The sequence below is a fragment of the Lynx canadensis genome, chromosome E2, assembly GCF_007474595.2.
Source record: "Lynx canadensis isolate LIC74 chromosome E2, mLynCan4.pri.v2, whole genome shotgun sequence".
In the NCBI taxonomy this organism is placed as follows: domain Eukaryota; kingdom Metazoa; phylum Chordata; class Mammalia; order Carnivora; family Felidae; genus Lynx; species Lynx canadensis.
This window is the reverse complement of record NC_044317.1, coordinates 45,665,758-45,689,929: the sequence shown is the minus strand read 5'-3', so window position 1 is coordinate 45,689,929 and position 24,172 is coordinate 45,665,758. Positions and strand designations below refer to the sequence as shown.

Here is a 24,172-nt window from a genome sequence, read left to right as displayed (position 1 = left end):
GCTCAGAGCCTGGAGCTGCTTCGGATTCTGTGTCTTCCTCTCTCTCTTCCCCTCCCCTGCTCACACACATACTCTCTCTCTCTCTCTCTCTCTCTCTCTCTCTCTCTCTCTCAAAAATAAATAAACATTAAAAAAATTAATTTGAGGGGCGCCTGGGTGGCTCAGTTGGTTAAGCGGCTGACTTCGGCTCAGGTCATGATCTCGCGGTCTGTGAGTTCGAGCCCCGCATCGGGCTCTGTGCTGACAGCTCAGAGCCTGGAGCCTGTTTCAATTCTGTGTCTCCCTCTCTCTGACCCTCCCCCGTTCATGCTCTGTCTCTCTCTGTGTCAAAAATAAACGTTAAAAAAAAAGTTTAAAAAAATAAAAAAAAATTAATTTGATGAAGAAAACCATTTTCCTCCTAATGGCCACTAACATTTGTGAGAAATAAACACAACTGGGAAGGATTTACTTGACTAAAATGCATAAATAGCAGGATAAAGTTTAGGAGACTGCTGTAGGTAGCTAGCTAAGTATCTGGCATTAGAGGTTTTTCCAGGGCTCTAATACCAGGCCCTGGTTTGTCCGAGAGACTGGTCCTGCTCTGCAAAAGGAAATGTCCCTCACCAAAGGTGTCATAAGTCTTTCCTTCCTCTATAACTTTCTGTCCAGCCAGATCCTGTGAGAGAGATATTCTTGAACATGATATTTGGGAATTATGGTAATTTCTACAGGAAAAATGATAATACATTAAATTGCATCGTTACAAATGTTTGAAAAAATCAGCAGTTATATTCTAAGGAAGAAAAACACCTGAAGACTTTAAAAAGACAGAAGTATCTGGAATTTCAGCTCTGGCTTTGTTTCTACTTCTACTTGAAAATTTGAATAGGAGCTATCCAAAATTGAACTTTTCTTTTCCTCGAATGTACATATTTTTAATATGTTTTTTATTATGTTCCTCTACCAAAATTACAGCAGTAACATATTTTCACAACTAGTAAACAACAATGAAAAGACATATAAATAAATATCATGCCCCGCTTCAATTCTTTCAGACCTATCTATAACTTCAACAAAGCTTATTTATCTTTTCATAACTTTTTCCTTGCTCATATCAACATTACATGTTAGATTTGATTTGTCCTTGTTCAAGTTTTTAAATGGCACCAAGCTAGGGGCACCTGGCTGGCTTAGTCAGTTAGAGCACTGGACTCTTGATCTCGGGGGTCATGAGTTTGAGCCCCACATTGGGTGTAGGGATTACTTAAATAAATAAATGGCACCAAGCTCTGCATTGGTTCTCTAACTTTCTTTGCTCAAGCAATAGCCTATCTTGTACATCCCTTAGATCAATAGGTATAGTCTTACTCTTTCTGAAATCTGTATTATATTGTGCATTCTACTCCTGCTCTTGGTTATTTGTGACTTGTCTTTTCCACTTGATTAGTTTTTGCAGTGGTTAATAAACCACTTTTGAAGTCTTTTGAAGGAATGACTTGTTTTTTTTTTTTTTTTTTTACAAGAGAACAAATCTACACCTTTATTTATTTACTTTTCAGTTAGTTTAAATCCTTGAGGGGTACAGCATCACAAGGATTCCGTGGCCAATGGCTTTAGCAGGAAGGTTGCTTCGGAATTTGGTGCAAACCATGCCACTGTTTCCATGAGCACAAGTTACTTTTCCCCAGATTACTCTGGTTTTATTCGGTTTGCCACCAGGAGTCACTGTGTTGTTCTTTGCTTTGTACACATAAGCACATCTCTTGCCTAGAAAGAATTCAGTTTCATCTCGAGCATAATAAACACCTTCAATTTTAAGAAGAGCTGTGTGCTCTCTCTGGTTCTGGAGACCCCGCTTATAGCCAGCAAAAATGGCTTTGGACCACAGCCTTCCAGACGTATTTGTCGTTTCAGGAGTCCTGTTCCCAGCAGGCTTCCACAAGTTCCAAGATAGTGGAAAGAGCTTGCTCTCTTGATAGGCTCTATTATGTGACTGTATTCTATTTTATTTAATCATTTATAATTTTCTTATTCATCTTTGGGTTTAATTTAATGTAATTTAAGGACTTGAGGTGAATGTCATTGATTTTCCCCATTTCTTCTTTTCTAATGTGTTTATTTGTGACTATAAATTTCCTATAAGTTTTACCTCATCTTGTTTCTTATGTTTTATTTTGATTATCATTTAATTCAAATAATTTTATAAGTTCAATGGTAATAATTTTCTTTATAATCGTAGAAGGAGGTCCCATGTACTTGGCACTCAGTTACCCTCAATGGTATATATTTTGCGTAACTATAGTACAATATCAAAAAAAGATTTCACCAGTTTTATACACAGTTATTTCTGTATGTAACTGTTCTATATGGTTTTGTCATGTGTAAGTTTCATGTAGCCACCACCACAATACACAAAACTGTTTCATCACCACAAGGCTACCTCATGTTACCACTTTATAGCCATGCCACCCCTTCCCACATTCTTAAGCTGTGGCAACTTATATTAATGTTTACCATTTTAATAATTTTTAAAATTTCAAGAATGCTATATAAATGGAGGCAAACATATGTAACCTCTCATGAGTGGATTTTCCCCCCTTTTTTCTCAGCCTAATTGCCTTGAAATCATCCAAGTTGTTGCATGTACCAGTGGTTTGTTCCTTTTTATTGTTGAGTAGTATTCCATGGTGTGAATGTGCCACAATTTTTTATTTGTTTTTATTTTAATGTGCCACAATTTTAAAAACTGAAAGGAATCTATTCAAAGCACCCCTCCCCCTGCAGCCATGCTTATAGGCAAAACTCACAGGTGTCTACACTTGGTCCTAACTCTGTTTTTCTATGTCACAGTCCGCTACACTCTTGGAAAGTTGACCCCAACTACTAAACATATTCTTCTCTAGGGACACCTTGGTGGCTCAGTCAGTTAAGCGTCTGACTTTGGCTCAGGTACGATCTCGCGATTCATGGGTTCAAGCCCCATGTCGAGCTCTGGGCTGACAGCTCGGAGACTGGAGCTTGCTTCAGATTCTGTGTCTCTCTCTGCCCTTCCCCCGCTCACTCTCTCTCTCTCTCTCTCTCTCTATAATAATAATAATTTATAATAAATAAATATTAAAAAAATAATAAACATACTCTTCTCTAGCCTGACCACAACCCACATCCCTAGCAGGCCTCAAACAGAGTCCCTCAAAAACCTGCCACCTTCTGCTCTACCAGTCGACCCACCTGCTCCCCACATCCTTCCATGGGCACAGCTTTAACCCTCTCACATCCTTCAAAACCCCTTCAAAGGCCCAGACTGACAGAAACTCAGGGCTGACATTTCTCTTGATGTCTGACCCCTCTCCTCCCTTGGACAGTGAATAAACTCCGTCCTGCTTTTTGCTCCACTCTTTGTGCAATTCTTTGCCACATGCATCACCAGCCAGCCTAACAAAACTATTCTTCCACTTAAGGATATTTGAATGATTTCCAAGTTGTGGATATAATGAATAAAGCTAATACGAACATTTGCGTACAGATTTTGTGTGAACACAGTTTTCATTTCTCTGGGATAAATGCACAAGAGTTCAACTGCTGAATCACATGGTAAGTGCATTTTGAGTTTTATAAGAAACTGCCAAACTATTTTCAACGGTGGATGTGCTTGCTGTATTACTATATTATATATACCACAATATATGGGTGATCCAGTTCTTCACATCCTCACCCCCATTTGCTGTTGTCACAATATTTTAGCCATCCTGGTAGGTGTGTGGCTCTCCCAGAAATGGAATCTTAAACCAGTTATTCAGGAATTGCCTGATCAGCACTAATTAGGTAATCTGCTCGATGGACTCCCGCTATGCCTTAAAGGAAAGTAACTTTGCAATAACTACTCTAATTTTTTTGCCAAGTACAACTTACCTGTTCCTGCTCCCTTCTGTCTATAAAATCTCTTGCTATGTATGGCTCGTTGGAGCCCCTTTTTACCTGCCAGGTTGAATGCTGCCCGATTAATGAATATTGAATAAAGCCAGTAAGGTCTTTTTTTTTTTTAAGTTTTTTTTTTTTAATTTTTTTTTCAACGTTTATTTATTTTTGGGACAGAGAGAGACAGAGCATGAACGGGGGAGGGACAGAGAGAGAGGGAGACACAGAATCGGAAACAGGCTCCGGGCTCTGAGCCATCAGCCCAGAGCCCGACGCGGGGCTTGAACCCATGGACCGCGAGATAGTGACCTGGCTGAAGTCGGACGCTTAACCGACTACGCCACCCAGGCGCCCCTTTTTTAAGTTTATTTATTTATTTTGAGAGAGAGAGAGAGAGAGAGAGCATGAGCAGGAGAGGGGCAGAGAGAGGGAGAGAGAATTCCAAGCAGGCTCCATACTGTCATTGGAGATCCTGACATGGGGCTCAAGCTCATGAACCGTGAGATCATGACCTGAGCTGAAACCAAGAGTCAGACACTTAACCGACTAAGCCACCTAGGTGCCCCAAGCCAGTAAGATCTTTAAATTTTACCCAGTTCAATTTTAACACAGCAGCAGTCTTTAGTTGCCTGGTACCTGGTCCTGGGATGATTTAGGTTAGAGGAAATATTGACTTCGTGTAGTTAGATAAGGAGATGGTTGGGATCTATAGACTCTGGTTTGGTTGGTTTGTATATACAAGACATGCTTCTGACTAAGCCCCTTGCTTTCTCTAAGAATTGGTTAGCCCTAGGAGGGAATCTCTCTCTAGGTCTATAAGGCTCCCAAATGCCAGACCATCAATAATATAGAAAATAAGAAAATATAGTTAATGCAATTAATCCTGTGAAGAATAGATGCCAAATAGACAAATACAGACTCTAAGAAAACACAGATCACATATATACAATAGAATAATACCCATTAATAAAAAGGAGTTAGCTATGGATATGTGCAACAACTTGGATGGGACTTAAGGACATCACGCTTAATGGAGGAAAAAAAAGCCAACACCAAAAGGTAAATTTTGTGTGCTTCCATTTGTCATCTTCAAAATGACAAAACTCTAGTGACAGAGAACAGATAAGCAGTTCTCAGGGGACAGGAACCTGGATGGGGTTGAATGGGTCTGGCTATTAAGGCTATTAAGGAGGGAGTCCCTTTGTGGCTATGGAACAGTTCTATCTCCTGATTGTGGTGGTGGTTACAGGAATCTGCAAACGCACACATACACACATGAGCAAATGTACAAATTGATGACAATGGGGAGTAGGGTGTGTGGCCTGGTTAACAGAATTGTACAAGATCAATTTCCTAGTTTTGATATCGTACCACAGTATCACTTCTGGGGAAGTTGGGTGAAAGGTTCAGGACTGAATGTACTATTTTTGCAACTTCCTGTGAGTCTATAATCATTATGAAATAAAAAGCTTAAAAATTATTTAAAAAGTAAAAAAAAAATTAAAAAAAGAAGAGTCAGTGCCAATCCCAGACCAATCTAAAAGTCTTATTTTTTAATTTTTTGTCCCCATTTATTACACTGATCACAACATGTGGTCATAAACTGCTGGTACCGGAAGCAAGAGTAATGCTGTCTTCAAAAACATACACCCAAGGGGGCCTCTCTCATGCAAACAAAACAAAGAAAAGCAAAACCAAACCAAACCAAAGGTTGCAAGCGGTAAGAGAGAGGATGGTCTCTCGATGTTTCATGTTCTTATACAAATACATTTTACCCCCAGTTTTCAGCCTTGGCGGAGCAGCTCTGGTCTCAGCCTTTCCATCCTCGCACAGGCAGCTGGGGCTCCTGCTCCCAGACAAGCGCCACCATCACTGGGGAGCTGAAGACTGTCAGGGCTGTTGCCTTGTGCACAGCCTCCCCTCAGGATGCTCTGGTCAGGATGTCCTCGCAAGCCGGAGTACGTGGCAGCCTCAGAGCAGGCTCCCCGGTGGACCCACTGACTTGTGCACGCATGTGGGCAGCCGGCACGCATGCACAGTGCTCTCACTGGGCTGGGTGGGCAGTGTCTGCGTGATGTCTACCTGGACAGGCTTGAAAGGTCCCTGGGTGGACTGATCCCCAAATTCTCTAGAAGTATCCTGATTAGCGTCAGAAGTTTGAACCCTAGATGTTGACAGAAGCTATGGGCGCGAACAAAATCATCCATGTTTTTTTAAAATATTTTTAAAAATATTCTTATTTATTTTTGAGACAGAGAGAGACAGAGCATAAGCAGGGGAGGGGCAGAGAGAGGGAGACACAGAATCCGAAGCAGGCTCCAGGCTCTGAGCTGTCAGCACAGAGCCCTACCCGGGGCTTGAACTCACAGACTGCGAGATCATGACCTGAACTGAAGTCGGACGCTTAACTGACTCACTACCCAGGCACCCTCGTCCACGTTTTGAGAGATGGAGCTTCGGTTGTTGTGAAGTCGTTTTAAACTCTTCTTGAGGGAGGTGATGGGATAGGAAACCCTTGGCACGAAGGATGAAAGACCCAAAAATGAACAGTGGAGAACACCTCTTGGGAAACAACAGCGTAAGTTACTCAGAAAGTGGACGTGCATGCTCCTTTTAGTTCCAGTCCAGGGAGTTGTACACATCAATCCCAGCCTCCGGGGAGTCACAGGATTCTGCTGTGTTGGGCTGGAGAGAACTGCAGTCTTGGTTTCCCCAAGGTTTATCACCGTGGCTTGAAGTCACTCAGGCCCAGAGAAGCTCCTGGCAACAGCCACAAATCCCCTTCGGGGAGGCTGATGGCTGTGACAGGCAGCTGGTGGGCTCTAGACTGGCAGAATGGAACCCCTTCTGCTCCATGCTACTTTCTAGTAGAAAGTCAGGGGAATGGAAATGGTACCAGGGCAACCTCAGAACTGTTGGGAGAATATTAACTGCAACCATCTGGGTAAATTTCTAGGACTCTTCTCTGTTCTTTTATTGAAAAAAAATCCCCCTTTGTTTGCCACTTGGGTCTCCTAAGGCCTACCCATCCAAGGTTATTGTATTAGAAACGGGAACATTTTCTTAATTGGCTCAGAGGCAGGGTATTGTAGAGATTAAGAACATGGGACACTGGAAAGGTGGGGAAAACAGGGAGATGTTGGTCAAAGGGTACAAACTTCCAGTTTTAAGAGGGATTAATTCTGGGGATCTGATGTATAGCATGGGACTATATGCTAAGACAGTAGATGTCAAATGTTCACACACACATACACACAAATGGTAATTACGTGATGAATGTGTTACCTAACCATATTGTGGTAATCGTTTTTTGCAATATATACATGTGTCTAATCACCACATTTTACACCTTAAGCTTACACAATGTTATATGTCAGTTATATCACAATAAAGCTGTGAGGAAAAACAATAACATGGACACTCACGTCAGAAATGTCTAGGTTCACATTCTTGCTTTACCACTTTGTAACTTTGTGGTTGGGCAAATTACCTATCTGTAACCTCAGTTTATTGATATTGAATATGAGGGTAATGATAGAATATACTTCATAGGGTTGTAGCAAGGATTAAAAGAGTTAATATACATGGAATACTTAGAAGAGTCCCTGACATTATTTATATTAGTGTTTTCTCTTGTTATTGTAAGATAACTAAATTAAGGCCATCCATTTGATTAAACTATTTTATTTTCTTGGTGAAACAGGGGTTTATTTATGAAACTAAGCATTTTTGCGACTGATGACTACTGACACTTTTTTTTTCTCCTATACAATGATTCGAAACAGTACATACTAAAGTAAAACATTCAGCATTTCAACCTAATCACCCCCATATGTACATTAAACTTATTCAATAACCATCACTTTTGGTGATGTGTCCTGAAGCATTTAAATATTGTTCTAAAGGTCTTATTTTCCTCATGAGTAAAAAGAGAATAAAAACATCCCATTTATGTTTGTCACCAAGAATTAGCTTAGGAGTGCCTAGAGAGCTCAGTCAGTTGAGCATCTGACTCTTGATTTCAGTTCAGGTTATGATCCCAGGGTCCTGGGATCAAGCCCCATGTTGGGCTCTGTGCTGAGCATGAAGCCTACTGAAGATTCTTTCTCTCCCCTGCTCACACCCCACACTGAGTATAGAGATTAATTAAATAAAAAACTAAAAAAAAAATAATAAAATAATTTATTTCCCAGGGTTACATACACCTACAGAGGTTCATTTAAACAAGGATAGGATAATCATGCCCTATACTACCAGTCTGAATTCTTGTCTGGTTCTCAGTTCTGCAAGTTTTTCAAAATAATGTTTTCCAGGATGTTCCAGGTACTAAGCAGCTAAATTAACAATGTGTATTGTCTTTGGCAAAATTAAACCTCTTTGGGCTTTTGTATATTCTGGCTTAAAGTGTATATAACATAGCCATACCTTCTGCCTCATAGAGTGGTCATGAAGATGGGTGAATCGATGTAACTAAAAATGTTGAGCAAATGGTAAAGGGATATGTTTTGTTATGAATTCAACAAAATTTACATTGAAGGCATAATAAAACTGCAGAGAATTGATTGGTGAAGTACCCACAATAAGGACAAAGAAAAATCTATGTTTGTAAGACTATTTTCTATCTCAAGAGTCCAAGCACTTTCCTAAGCAAGGAATTTCCTAAGCAAGGAATAAACACTGTCAATTTTTTTTTCAGTCAGCTACAAAACACTTCCAATTCTGCTTGTTACTAAACTCATTTTGTTATAGCAGTCCTTCTTCACACTCTCCTGTGTTCAACCGCTCATGTCTCCCTTGGACACCATCACTAGCACACGTTGTATTTATCCTCACTATGTGTTCATGGTTATTCATTTCCCTTTCCAAAGCTGTCCTTTCTACCAAGGAGGCGGCTCTTTATCACAGCATATTGATATTATCCCTCACTCCAATTAGAATGAAACACAGAAGACCAAGATCCCACCACATTGATTCTGATAACAGTTGGTGCAAGTCAGTATTATCAATGCATATCTGAATTGACTTGACTGCTTTAACCAGCTTTATCTCAAAGATGGTTCCTTCTGGGAGGGTTTCCTATCAAACCAAGGATTAATCTAGAGTGATCAACCCTGCTGGTTTTCCCAGGATGAGGGATTTCATGGAACACAAGACTTCCAGATAAACCAGGATGACTTTGCCCTAAACTAAATATACTTTTCTCCCTCTGAGCTTCATAGAGCCCTCTGCTTTGGGCATGCTACCACTGCTCATAGTTCTCATATTTCTCTCTCAGGTGGACAAGGCAAAGGCCTGAATTTGTTCTTTCTTAATTTAGGAGACATGACAGAATGGGATGAGTTTGAATCACTCTGTACCATCTGGTGGAATGGTCTCAAGGAAGTGGTCACCATCAAATGTATGGTTACCCCACTATCCTAGGACAAGGACAGCTGCCTGTCAAGTCACCTCAGCTTAACCCAGCCTAGAAAAGCGGTCTCCCAACCAACCTCCACACGTGTGAATATAAATACTTGTTTTACACCAGAACTTAAGGGCGGATTATTATGTAGAAATGGCAGACTGACATAGGGAGGTAGAATCTTCCGGAACTGAAAAGTTGGGAAGTAGGAACTCATACATTTATACTGGTGGGAGTGTAAATCTGTGCAAGCACACTGGGAAGAAACTTCTCATTAATTAATAAAATTTTAAATTTTTGTACCCCAAAATATTCTATTTGTAGGAGCACAAAATGGAAAAATGTATATATATTCTGGTATCATAATGAACACATAAACTGAAATATATTGAGAAAATAGAATATTAAATTGAAGCTAAAAGAAATAAACTATGGGTTTCCAACTATTGCTCAACTATCAGACATGTATAAGTACTACTTGAAACATGTAATAATTTGCTTTAAGTACTTGCGGAGATTATACATGAAAATGATACCATTAAGTGGCTTGTAGTGCAATCAATGATATAAAACAAAAATATGCAGAAACAACTGTATCTAATGCAATGTATGGAAAATGTCACTAGAATACAGTAGTGATGGCTCGTGAGAATTCTGAAAAGAAAACCTCATTCTGCTTGCAAGTAAAACTACAACCTTGAGCACCTGGGTGGCTCAGTCAGTTAAGCATCTGAATTCAGCTCAGGTCATGATCTCACGGGTGAGTTCCAGCCTCTCATGGGGACTCTGCTGTCAGCACAGAGCCTGCTTCGGATCCTCTGTCTCCCTCTCTCTCTGCCCTTCCTCCACTCACGCTCTATCTCTCTCTCTTTCTCTCAAAATAAATAAACATTAAAGAAAGAAAAACTATAACCTTATAATTCTTGGGAACTATGCAGACAGTATTGGAATTTGTGGGGAAAAAAAAACTATTGCTATTGATATTGTCATATTTCTGATTATATTAGGTCCAAAGTGATAATTATCAACAAAGATTATTCTTCACAATTAGGGTATTATGGCTAACTGGGCTCAATCAAAAGAAAAAAGAAGACCACCATAAAAAGAGATGTGAGAAAGTGACAACATGAACACCCAGCGCACCCACAACACAGTTTGAAGGACGTGGGAGTTAACTTTTAGACAGAATGGAAACACACACCCAAATGCTTAGAAACACAGTTTTTTTCAATATTGAGAACTAATGAGTACAATGAAAAACCATTCAAATTACAAAAGCTGCTTTTACTTATTTATTTAATTTGCAATGTTTATTTATTTTTGAGAGAGAGAGAGAGAGACAAAGCATGAGTGGAGGAGGGGCACAGAGGGAGACAGAGAATCGGAAGCAGGCTCCAGGCTCTAAGCTGTTAGCACAGAGCCTGAAGCAGGGCTTGAACCCACGAGCTGTGAGATCATGACCGGGGCCAAAGCTGGACGCTTTACTGACTGAGTGCCCCCCCGATACCCCATGAAAGCTGTTTTTAAGAATAGCAAGCTTTTACTTTTGCCCAAGGAAAAATAATTTTTAAGAATGAGCTACTTCAGGGACGCTGGATGGCTCAGTTGGTTAAGCATCTGGCTCTTGACTTCGGCTCAGGTCATGATCTTACAGTTCATGGGGTCTAGCCCCACATCAGGCTCCAAGTTGACAGTGCAGAGCCTGCTTGGGATTCTCTCTCCCTCTCTCTCTCTACCCCTCCCCCCTCTCAAAATCAATCAATCAATCAATCAATCAATCAATCAGTAAACATTTTTTAAAGACAGAATGAGCCACTTCTTCACCTCTTTAAATAAATGAATCTGGGAAGAGCTATTAACAACTAAAACAAAGCAAAATTATCTTTTATATGGATAGTACCAGAAGTAGTAACAAGCATGCTTAAGTGATGCATGCTTAGGCAAAAGGGAAAAACCCAAATCACTTGGTAATACTTTGGTTACAATTTTATAGGCTATTTATCATTTCTTTTTCTATCTCTTATGTATCAATGGATCTATTTTTATGTAATCATCAAGTTGATCAAGTAATACTCAAGGAGAGTAAAAAGAAAACAGCTTCATTTTTATCTCTCATTGTCACTTTAAATATGTTAGGTGGAGCTAGATTTTCCCTAATCCTGCTGAAAATTTTATTTAGAGGTCATGATTTTTTTTTTAATCACTCCTACCTACTACAAATGGTTTCAGCTCAGTAATATAAATAAATGTTCAGTCTTCAGTGAAAATTAAGACTTATTCCTCTGCTTCTATCTGTTTGTAGTTTATGGTAAATTGCATTTTCTTTCTTTTTCTTAATTTTTTTATGTTTATTTATTTTGAGGGAGAGAGAGGCAGAGCACGAGCCAGAGAAGGGCAGAGAGGGAGACACAGAATCCGAAGCAAGCCCCAGGCTCTGAGCTGTCAGCACAGAGCCCGACAAGGGCTCGAACCCACGAAGCACGAGATCATGACCTGGGCCAAAGTCGGACGCTTAACAGACTGAGCCACCCAGGCGCCTGGCAAACTGCATTTTCCAAAAATGACCACAACTATAGTTTTCGTGTCAGATGGTCTTCCAGAAGCTTGCCACTCTCCCGTAAGGAAGTGGAGGCACTTTCCCTTTCCACTGAATCTGGACAGGCCTTTTAAATCATGAGCACAGTGTTAATGATGCTATGTGATTTTGAGGCTAGGTGTAAAAAGTGATATAGCTTCCATCTGGATCTTTCTTGGGACTCTTGCCTTTAGAACCTTGAGGTGCAATGTAAGATGTCTAAGGCTACCATGCTGTTAAGAAACCCAAAGTAGCCCACACAGAAAGACCACATAGAAACCCAGAGATTACATGAAATAAGAGAGATGCCCAGCCAGCCCCCAGTGGCTCCCGGAACTGTGCACAGCTCTCATGAAAAATTCCAGCACAAACTGTCCAGCCAGATTGTTCTAGAATTTCTGATCGCGAGAAACCATGAAAGATAATAAATGAGTGCTGTTGTTTGGAACCATTAAACTTGACAGAGTGGATATATACAAACAGATCGTATATAAAATAGAATTCTGACCTACAAACTCTGCAGCAGCCAACCAGTTTCCAACAGGAAACTAACCTACGACCTTCGCAGCAATCAGCCCACAACATCCAGGATTTGGACAATGACTGCTAGCTTCCCTAATTTTTTTTTTCCCCTCTGTCTCTGCATCCAGTTCAGGACCAACCACAGAAAGCCAAATTCTATCTTCAAACCAGTCATATAAAATGGACTGCTTCTCATTAGTCACCTCCAGCTTCTCTATACCAATAACCAATCAATGTATTCCTGAAGGCTTCTCTTTTCAACTATAAAGTTTTCCCACTCCCGTGCCTGCCTTTGAGCTCTGCCAAACACACGTTATGGTGGCTGTAATACCGGTAATTTGAAAAAACCTAATGACAAGAAGATAAGACAATTACATAAGTGGCATGTAGAATTTACAAAATACTGCGGAAGAACACTTAATGTTCAATATATTTTTGATTTAAAAAGCAGGTTAAGATGACATAAATATTCATATAAAGGATATAAGCTTATATACAGCTATCTCTGGATAGAGGAATTACTGGTATTTTTTATACCTGATTGCAGACGGCGGAGGCACGTGTCCGTTTTTGTGTTTGCGGGTCCAGCCCTGCCAAAGGGGATGTCCCCGGCTGAGACTCTGGGTTCACCTGCACGGGTCTGCCCGGGTCTCCGGGAGGGGCTCCCTGCGCGCCCCCGGCCTGCGCGGGGGCTTCTGGGAGATGTGGTCCATCCGCCGGACCCGCGCACCTCCGTGCACCGCGGCACCAGCCGCTGGGTCTTATTCCGCGGTGCGTGTGGGCAGGGCTGGTTCCGGGGGACGCGCCCCGTGAAAGTCTAGTGGCGGTCTCCGTGCCCAAGACCTCCAGGCGGATACCTGGAGAGGTGAGTCCCCCAATCTTACGGGGGCGCTGATGGCGGCAGGAATAGCCGAGAGTACCCGGGTCGTGCGAAGGCCGAACGAAAAACGTTCGGCGCTCGCGAGGTCTGAGGGATGATATAGGATCTTCTTGGTTCTGTTGAGATGTGGAGGATGGCTATGACTTTGTGTTCCCAGGCTGGTGGGCTGGTGGGTTGGGGGGCAGAAGACAGGGGTCCTTGGATTTAAGGGACAAATCTCGCCGGGTATTTTGGTTTGGGGGCAGCTGCGACACGACAACCCCAGGTTGGGGGAGAGGACAGTGAGGTAGGTAGTACAGGGATTTGGGGGACCGTCTGGGGCTGTATGTTCTTAGGTGTTTGTGGTTCGTGGCTAGATCTGTGTACTTTGGGGTTTGGGAGATGAGGGAGGAGTTAGGAAGTGGATGCCCCTGGTTTGGGGATGTGGTGGGGTCTTCAGGGTGAGAATGTGTTCTGGCATCCCAGGATTTGGAGATGTGGCTTGGACTTTGAGGAGGGGGGTCAGAGTCCCCACTTTCCTTGTAGATGTTCCTTCCTATGAGACCACCTTCACCTCTGACTCAGAGGGCTTTTCCGAAAGTGGGCCAGGGGATGTGTTATCAGAGCGATGGGCAGGTTGTCCTGGACACCAGGGTGGGCTGTTCCTTTGGCCAGGCCCTCTGTGGGTTGCCAAAAGACTGCCCCTACTTTGCATCTGAGAAGCCCCAGAGCTCAAGGGGGTCAGCAGCTTTGCTACACACCCAGGTGCTATGGAGTTAAAAGACCTAATCTTGGGGACTTGTTTCTGGCGGTAGTGAAGCCAGGAGTATCACACCTTATAATCACCAGCACAGATATCTGCAAAAGAGAATTCCCCGTACTCTTGGCCACAAAGGCTGTAGAGATGTTGTTTTAACTTTGTTGTACCAGTGGAAGTTAAAGGTGGAGGTGTGAGTTTAGTAACAGATGAGCCCTGAGTCACAGCCTGGCTGTGCAGAGATTCTTTACATTCTTTATGGTCTTGCAGGTGGAGGTTGTTTTTGTTTTTTGGGTTTCTTTTAGTTTTTATTTTAATTCCAGTTAGTTAACATACAATATTATATTAGTTTCAGATGTACAATATAGTGATTCAGCACTTCCATACATCACCCAGTGCTCATTACAAGTGCACTCCTTAATCCTCATCACCTATTTAACCCATCCCCCAACCCTCTCCCCTCTGGTAACCATCAATTCTTTAAATTTTTTTTTTAATGTTTATTTATTTTTGAAACAGAGAGAGACAGAGCATGAACAGGGGAGGGGCAGAGAGAGAGGGAGACACAGAATCGGAAGCAGGCTCCAGGCTCTGAGCCATCAGCCCAGAGCCCGACGCGGGGCTCGAACTCAGGGACCATGAGATCGTGACCTGAGCTGAAGTCGGACACTTAACCGACTGAGCCACCCAGGCGCCCCAACCATTAATTCTTTATAATTAAGAGTCTGTTTCTTGATTTCTCTCTCTCTTTAATTTTCCCTTTGTTTTGTTTCCTAATTCCACATGAGTGAAATCATATGGTTTTTGTCTTTTTCTGATTTATTTTGCTTAGCATTATACTCTCTAGTTCCATCCATGTAATTACAATGCAAGATTTTATTCTTTTTTATGGCTGAATAATATTCCATTATAAATGTAAATATAAATCCCACATCTTTTTTATCCATCAATTGATGGACACTGGGCTGCTTCCATATCTTAGCTGTTGTAAATAATGCTGCTATAAATATTGGGTACATGTATCTCTTTGAATTAGTGTTCTTGTATTCTTTGTGTAAATACTCAGTAGTGTGATTGCACAAGGTAGTTCTATTTTTAACTTTTTGAGGCACTTCCATACTGTTTTCCACAGTGGCTGCACCAGTTTACATTCCCACCAATAGTGCAAGACGGTTCCTTTTTCGCCACATCCTTTCCAACACCTGTTGTTGTGTTGTTGATTTTTGCCATTCTGACAGGTATGAGGTGATCTCATTGTAGTTTTGTAGTTTTGATTTGCATTTCTCTAATGATAAGTGATGATGAGCATCTTTTCATGATGGCCACCTGTATGTCTTCTTTGGAGAAATATATGTTCTTGTCTAATGCCCATTTTTCAATTGGATTATTTGTGTTTAGGGTGTTGAGTTATATCAGTTCTTTATTTTGGATACTAACCCCTTATTGGATAGGTCATTTGCAAATATCTTCTCCCATTCTGTAGGTTGCCTTTTAGTTTTATTGATTGTTTTCTTTGCTGTGCAGAAGTTTTTTATTTTGATGTAGTTCCAATCATTTATTTTTGCTTTTGTTTCCCTTGCCTCAGGTAACTTATCTAGAAAGACGTTGCTATGGCTGATGTCAAAGAAGTTACTGCCTGTATTCTCTTCTAGGATTTTTATGGTTTCAGATCTTGCGTTTAGGTCTCTAATCCATTTTGAATTTTGTGTGTGATGAAAGTGGTCCAGTTTCATTATTTTGCATGCTGCTGTCCAGTTTTCCCAACACCATTTGTTGAAGAGACTGTCCTTTTCCCATTGGATATTCTTTCCTGCTTTGTCAAAGATTAATAGACCATATGATTGTGGGTTTATTTCTGGGCTTTATATTAATACTTTTATTTTCCTTTTAGGTAGAGTGGATCTGCAGAGACTGGGTATGAGGATTTCTGGCATGTGACTCAATCCTCACTGCTCCTACCTCCCTATTCTGCCCTCTTGGAATCTGCTGGCCCTGAGAGATCTGTGAAAAGAGGAGAAAATGGCCCCTAGGTTCCTGGCAGCGAGACCCCAGTGAGTGGGCTTTAACCTCTTTCATGCAGTAATCTCTTCCTCCTGTTAGATGACATGTGTTTATTTACTGCTTTGCAGAGCCCACTAAGTCTCTAAGACAAATATGAAACGTGGAACAGCTTTAAGAAAGTCCTTTTTCCCTCCTCAATGTACTCTCCCTACCTCACCACCATATCGGAACCCTGGCACACCTTAACCTTTGCCCCTACTTTCCATTAATTTAGTTCACAAATGATTCAGTATCTCTTCCACAAGCCCCAGTGTCTGCTGTGTACATTGAGAAGTGCTGTCTTTTCTTGAGGGCTTGTAGGCCTTGTTGAGGTTTTTGTTTTTGTTTTTGTTTTTTACTGCAGAAGATTTTAAAATTTAAATAGCATCAAGTTTATAGATGAATTGCAATAATAGTACAAGAACACCAACATTCCCTTTACTCACATTCATCAATTGCCAACTTTTGCCCAGTTTCTTTATCTTTGTATCTCTGTATATTTATAATTTTCAGAATCATTTGAGAGTAAGTTGCAGACATCATCATGTCTTTTATCCCTAATTACTTTGGTACACATCTTCTGATCTCTCCTCTCTCATTCATGGTTTTACCTATTTGGGTCCTCTGTCTTTTCTTTTTGAGAAGTCATATGTATATGTCATATGGAAGGTATATCAAAGCCTATGAGGACAGTAAAAAGATCAGCGGTTACCAGGGATTGATGGGAAGTGATGAATAGGTAGAGCACAGAAGGTTTTTAGGGTGGTGAGAATACTCTGTATGATACCATAATAATGGATACATAACATTATACATTTGCCCAAAGCCATAGAATGTGCAAAATCAAGAGTGAACTCTAATGGAAACTATGAACTTTGCGTGATTATGATGTGTCAATGTAGGTTCATCAATTGTACCAAATATATCCAGTGGGGATGCTGACAATGGAAGAGACCATGCATGTGTGGAAGCAGGGGATATTTGGGAAATCTTTGTACTTTCCCCTCAATTTTTCTGTGAACCTTAAACTGCTCTTAAAAGATAAAGCCTTAAAAAAACCTCACATAACACAAAATTAATCATTTTAACCGTTTTTCAGTGAACAGTAGTACAATAGTGTTAACTATATGCACTTTGTTGTGCAACTAATCTTCAGAAATATTTACTATTTATTTATTTATTTTTAAAAGTTTGTTTATATATTTTGAGGGGGGAGAGCTGCAGAGAGAGTAAGAAAGAGAATCCCAAGCAGGCTCTGCACTGTCAGCACAGGGCCCGACGCAGGGCTCAAACTCACAAACTGAGATCATGGCTGAATGGAAACCAAGAGTTGACTGATCAACTGAGCCACCCAGGAGCCCCTAGAGCTTTTTTTGTTTGTTTTTTGTTTTTTTAATGTTTATTTTTTTGAGAGAAAAAGAGAGAGAGTGAGGTGGGGAGGAGCAGAGAGACAGGGAGAGAGAATCCCAAGCAGGCTTCTCACTGTCAGCACAGAGCAAGATGCAGGGCTTGATCCCACAAACCATGAGATAGTGACCTGAGCTGAAGTCGCACACTCAACTGAGCTACCCAGGCAGCCTGAGAACTTTTTTATCTTGCAGAGTTGAAATTCTATACCCATTGAACTATAACTCCCTATTTCCCCCTCCACTCAGGCCTTTCCTTTACTTCTTTAATCATGGTTTCCCTTAGGTCTGTGAGCATATTTGTAATGGCTCTTTTGAAGTCTTTTTCTGATGAATCTGACAAGGCAGTTTCTCTTGCCTGCTTTTCCAGGGTATGGGTCATACTTTTCTGTTAATTTGCATGCCTCACAATTTTTGTTGGGAGATGGACATTTTAGATAATAGATTGTATTTAAAAATATTTTTAATATTTACTTACTTTTGAGAGAGAGAGAGTGTGTGTGAGTGGGCAAGGGGCAGAGAGAGGGAGCCACAGAATCCGAAGCAAAATCTGTCAGCTCAGAGCCCAATGCAGGCTTGAACCCACCAACGGTGAAATCATGACCTGAGCCGAAGTTGGACACTCAACCGACTAAAGCTACCCTGTTGTCACCCTCCCCCCCCTTTTTTTAAATCATAGCTGTGTTGGTGGCTGTTGATATTTTATTGTGGTTTTCATTTACATTTCTATAATTACTAATGATGTTGAGTTTCTTTTCATGTGTTTATTGTCTATTTGAGTATCTTCTTTAGAGAAATGTTTATTCAAGTCCTTTGCCCTTTTATTTTATTTTATTTTATTTTATTTAAGTTTATTTAAGTTTATTTACTTTGAGAGAGAGAGAGACAGAGACAGAGAGAGAGCACATGTGCATGCAAGTGGGGGAGGGGCAGAGAGAGGGAGAAAAAGAATCCAAAGCTGGCTCCATTCTCTGAGCTGTCTGCACAGAACCTGACAAGGGCTCGATCTCATGAACCATGAGATCATGACCTGAGCTGAAATCAAGAGTCAGAGTTGGACACCCAACTGACCGAGCCACCCAGGTGCCTGAAGTGTTCTTTATTTCTTCATGTGGATTGAGTTATTGTGTAGTGACATTTTGGTTAAGCCTAAAGGACTTCTCCCTTTATAATTTTTCGTTAAAAACCAGAACTCCTGACTATTATGACAACTCTGGAGATTATATTTGCCCTGTTCCCTAGGTTTACTTTGGTTGCTTGTTATAGTTGTTGATATTTGTTCATTTACTGGCTTTTCTGAACTAATTTTGTAAAGTCTAAATTCATTGTTGTATGTGGCCATAGAAGTCTCTTGTTCTACTGGTGAACTAGTGATTCAATAGAAATTTTCTTTCCCTGGAACCAGAAATAATGCCCTAGTCTTTGCAGATGGGGTGTGTGTGTGTGTGTGTGTGTGTGTGTGTGTGTGTTGTGGCACACTTTCAACACTTAGGCATTTGGCAACTATGCCTTGATTTTCACTTCCTGGTTGGATAGAGCCTGAAGGTAAATCAGAGGTGAATCTTAGGGCCTTCTCTAGTAAACACTCATAAAGGGGCGCCTTGGTGGCTCAGTCGGTTAAGCGTCTGATTTCGGCTCAGGTCATGATCTCACAGTTTGTGGGTTTGAGCCCCACATTGGCTCTGTGCTGACAGCTCAGAGCCTGGAGCCTGCTTTGGATTCTGTGTCTCCCTCTCTCTCTGCCCCTCCCTCACTCACGCTCTGTCTCTCTCTGCCTCTCAAAAATAAAGAAACGTAATAAAAATTAAAAAAAACCAAAACTCATTAAGATACAAGTAAAAATAATTTATTGAAGCTACAGTTTTAGTGACAAAAGTATTTCAACATCTTAAATTATTATTATCCTATTATAGCCTATCATATAATGGAGGATACTTTAACTCTTACAAGGGATGAGTTTGCTCATTATCTACTGTTCTTTTTGTTTGTTTTATCTACTGTTCTGAAGTGATAGCCATGGTAAATTATTATATGAAAAAACTGAAATCATTTATAATAAAATAATGAAAACACAAAACTTTATGTATACTTTTGAATGTTTTCAAATACTTATATGAATCCTGGAGAACATTGTGGAAAGATGTTCATCATCTTGTTAACATTGGAATTGAGTTAGAGGATGAAGTGGAGGGGAAATACTGACTTTTCCGTATATAATTAAACAGGGAAAGGTGAAAAAAACTGATTAAAAATGCCCAAAGGGAGAGGGAAAAATACAGCAAAATTTTAAAAAGAGTATAAAAGTAGCAGTATAGGGGCACCTGGGTGGCTCAGTCATTTAAGCAGCTGACTCTTTATTTCAGCTCAGGTCATGATCTCAACGGTTCATGAGTTCAAGCCCCACATCAGACTCTGTGCTGACAGTGCTGAGCCTGCTTGGGATTCCCTCTCCTCTCTCTCTGCCGCTCCTCCTGCTTGCACGCGTGCTCTCTCTCTCAAATAAATAAACTTAAAAAAAATTAAAAATGTAGCAGTATATCATGGTGACCAAGCTTGTGGACTCAGAAGCCAGTCTTTGTGGGTACAAATCCATTCTTTCCATTTGTTGTGTTACATGAGGTAAATTCTTCTAATGCCTTTTCTGGTCTTATTTTATACATTTAAATAATAGGAGTAATTGTATCTCTCTCTCTCTCTCTCTCTCTCTATATATATATATATACACACATATATATATATATGTATATATAGAACATATATGTTCTCTCTCTCATATATATATATGTTTATTTATTTATTTAAGTGATCTCTACACCCAACATGGGGCTCAAACTTACGACCCTGAGATCAGGAGTCACACACCCTTCTGACTGAGCCGGCCAGGTGCTCCTATATATATATTTTAGCATGGAATGGCATAGTCCTTTTTTTTTTGTTACAATCCATGTAAAATCTGTACATGAGCCTGCTGTGTAGTAATAGCTTAACATTGCTTTTAAAAAAACTATTACTTTTGATTCCTTAGAAGAATGTTGAATTATTGGATGCAAAGAGAAAGACTCTAACATTGGAAAAGAAATTTCCAGCTACATGGTGTTTATAAGAGACAGCCAAAACAGATTCATACACGCTAAAAATAAAAAGACGTTTTAAAATGGTATCACAAGAAAGTGTTAACAAAATAGTTTCAAGTGTAGCAATAATATCAGACAAATAGGAAGCAAGGAATAATATTAAATAAGGCAAAGGGATTAAAATTCTGTATCACTATATGGGAAGAAACTAAAATGAGTGGAACAAAAGTCAGGAATAAAAGAACAAGAAAGCAAAATAAATAGGATTTCTTGAATATGAAGGGAGCAGTGAGTTTAAATATTAAGCATACAAATATGTTAAACATAAATACCCTAATAGGAAAAAGCTACTTATTGTTGTACAATGTTAATTTTTTGGTTTTGATAATTATACCGAGATTCTATAAGATGTTAATATTTAGGGGAAGATGTTAACACACAGAAGGTCTCTATACTATTTTTGCATCTAATATGGTAGGTTGTAGTTAAAAAGTTAAGCACTTACAGAACCAAGGCAGATGGCTAATAAAGAAAACAGGGCAGAATATTAGAATGAGTCTAATTACTCTGATCAGTGAAATATGAGAAGTTACTACTTTATTTTTTTTTTATTTTTATTTTTTTATTTTTTTTTTCAACGTTTATTCATTTTTGGGACAGAGAGAGACAGAGCATGAACGGGGGAGGGGCAGAGAGAGAGGGAGACACAGAATCGGAAACAGGCTCCAGGCTCCAGGCTCCGAGCCATCAGCCCAGAGCCCGACGCGGGGCTCGAACTCCGGACCGGGAGATCGTGACCTGGCCGAAGTCGGACGTTTAACCGACTGCGCCACCCAGGCGCCCCTAGAAGTTACTACTTTAAAATAACTTGGGGGGCGCCTGGGTGGCGCAGTCGGTTAAGCGTCCGACTTCAGCCAGGTCACGATCTCGCGGTCCGGGAGTTCGAGCCCCGCGTCGGGCTCTGGGCTGATGGCTCGGAGCCTGGAGCCTGTTTCCGATTCTGTGTCTCCCTCTCTCTCTGCCCCTCCCCCGTTCATGCTCTGTCTCTCTCTGTCCCAAAAATGAATAAACGTTGAAAAAAAAAATTAAAAAAAAAATAACTTGGAAAATAAAAATGAACTTGTTGAAATTAAAAGCGTAATAAATGGGCTGGATGGAAGAATGAATACAGTTTATTTAAAAAAATTTTTTTAATGTTTATTTATTTTTGAGAGAGAGACAGAATGCAAGCGGGGGAAGGGCAGAGAGAGAGGGAGACACAGAATCTGAAGCAGGCTCCAGTCTCTGAGCTGTCAACACAGAGCCCCATGAGGGATTTGAACCCATGGACCACGAACCCATGGACTGCGAGTCCATGAACCCATGGACTGCGAGCCTAGATCGTGACCTGAGCTGAAGTAAGCTGCTTAACAGACTGAGGCACCCAGGCTCCCCAAAATGAATACAGTTTAAATGCATATGTTGAACAGGAAGATAGATCTGAGGAATTTTTCTGGATTCAGTGCAATTGACAGCTATGAAGCAACAAATGAAGGGCATGGAGGATTCTGAAGGTCTACTATGTTCTCATCTTAGGGAAATTCCAGAAGGAAAGAGCAGCCAACACAAGGGGAGGAAAACACAGAAGCCTATTCTTCATCCCCCACCCCCCACCTCTGTCCCCAGCTACAGACCAATGGGAGTCCACTAGTCCAAGGGGCCACAAATGGTCCTGAGTGGTCATGTTGGCAGCTGTGGTAGAAACAGACACCCTAATAGGTGGCTTCTGGGAAAGAATATTTGACCAGACAGTCTCACAGTGCCTATGAAAAGTCAAAATGCACAGACTCTTTGGTGAGCAATTCCAACCTAAAGCAAAAGTCACATCACATAAATGAAAAAAGGTAACACTTTAAAAATAGTCATTGCAGTGTTGCAGTGAAATCAAAACACTGAAAAGAATTTAAATATCCACCAGTAGGGAATGGGTAAATAACCATGGCTCATCTTTACTGTGAAACTAAGCAGTTTAAAACAAATTTTTTAATGTTTATGAGAGAGAGAAAGCGCGTGCAGGTGGGGGAGGGGCAGATAGAGGGGGGAGACAGAATCTGAAGCAGGCTCCAGGCTCCTGAGCTGTGAGCACAGAGCCCCACACGGGCTCAAATTCACAAACTGCAAGATCATGACCTGAGACCAAGTCGGATGCTTAACCAACTGAACCACCCAGGCGCCCCCAAACTAACCAGTTTAAAAAAAAACTGAAATACTTGTATGTACTGAGATGGAAAAATTCCCAAGAAATAATGTTAACTAACTAAAACAAGTACAAAACAGTATGTGTAATTTATTTAAGCAAAGCAAAACTACGTATTTCATTTATTTATTTATTTATTTCCTTTATTTATTTTAGAGAGTGAGAGTGTGGGAGCAGGGGAGAGGGGCAGAGGGAGGGAGAGAGAGAGAGAGAGAGAGAGAGAGAGAGAGAGAGAGAGAGAATCTTAAGCAGGCCTCACACTCAACACAGAGCCTGACATAGAGCTCAGTCCCACAACCCTGGGATCATGACCTGAGCCAAAATCAAGAGTCAGGCGCTCAACTGCCTGAGCCACCCAGGCCACCCCCAAAACTACCTATTTCTACATGTTTTATACTCAATATAAATAAGTTCAACTCTTAAAAATGTACACACTAGTAACAATCACTTAGAAAATGTAGTATATAATCACAATATAAACTATCGTACAAATAAGACCTTAGACAGGTCTAAAAATAAGTCTTGGAATAAAGCCTGAGAGAAGTCTAAAAAGAATAATGGTAGATCTGTATAAATAAAAGTATAAAATTTTACTGAAGGACATAAAAGACCTGAATATAGGGAAAGAGATATCACAATTCTAGATAGGTAGGTTTAGTGTTAAAATGTCAGTTCTTTCTAAGGTAATCTTTAAATTCTAGGCCATCGCAATCAGAATGCCAGCATCAATTTTCAAAAATAGAATTCACTAGCTCATACCAGTTCTCAGTTGGAAGACAAAATAGGCCCGAAGAGCCAGAGAAGTTTTGGAAGGTAATTACATTAATGGAAAGACTTGCCCTATCAGGAGCCAAATATTCCATAGAGCTTCAGAGTGGTATTGGGATAGGAACACAAATGTAAAGAGGGCTGGAAAGAATGGCTGTTCTGTAAATGGTGTGTGGACAGTTGTTTATCTGGGAAAAAAAGTTACATCTCTACCTCACACTGTGCTCACTTCAGCAGCACATAACTAAAATTGGAATGACAGGCTCCGTAGCTCAGGAGTTAGAGCACTGGTCTCATAAAATTGGAATGACAGAGATTAGCATGGCCCCTGCTCAAGGATGACACCCAATTTCATCTCTACCTCACATGGTACCCCAAAATCAACTCCAAAAGAAATTTAAGAATCAGAACGCTAACATAATTAGAAGAAAATAAAGGGTTTTAAAAAAATTTTATTTAATGTTTATTTATTTTTGAGAGAGAGGGAGATACAGAATCTGAAGCAGGCTCCAGGCTCTGAGCTGTCAGCACAGAGACCAACAGGGGGCTAGAACTCATGAACGGGGAGGGGCTCATGACTATGAGCCACCCAGGCGCCCCTAAAGGTGTTTTTTTTTTTTTAAAACGGATGAAAATA

The 24,172-nt window shown here is 40.6% G+C and overlaps 1 protein-coding gene and 1 long non-coding RNA gene across 2 annotated transcripts in view; both read left to right on the top strand.

The window, feature by feature from the left end:
• Nucleotides 1-24,172, top strand: part of LOC115502133 — a 101,622-nt gene that overhangs the window by 28,528 nt on the left and 48,922 nt on the right. Inside the window, exons 7-12 of the mRNA XM_032591455.2 lie at nt 5,679-5,855; nt 6,515-6,764; nt 9,215-9,295; nt 12,943-13,166; nt 13,245-13,360; nt 23,469-23,580. Of these exons, the coding sequence (XP_032447346.2) occupies nt 5,679-5,855; nt 6,515-6,764; nt 9,215-9,295; nt 12,943-13,166; nt 13,245-13,360; nt 23,469-23,580 (960 nt within the window). The remainder of the gene's footprint in view (nt 1-5,678; nt 5,856-6,514; nt 6,765-9,214; nt 9,296-12,942; nt 13,167-13,244; nt 13,361-23,468; nt 23,581-24,172) is intronic.
• LOC115502528 lies at nt 1,821-18,367 on the top strand. Its single transcript, XR_003965116.1, has 3 exons — nt 1,821-1,935; nt 5,851-5,855; nt 18,357-18,367. It is a non-coding gene; the product is annotated as an uncharacterized LOC115502528 (long non-coding RNA).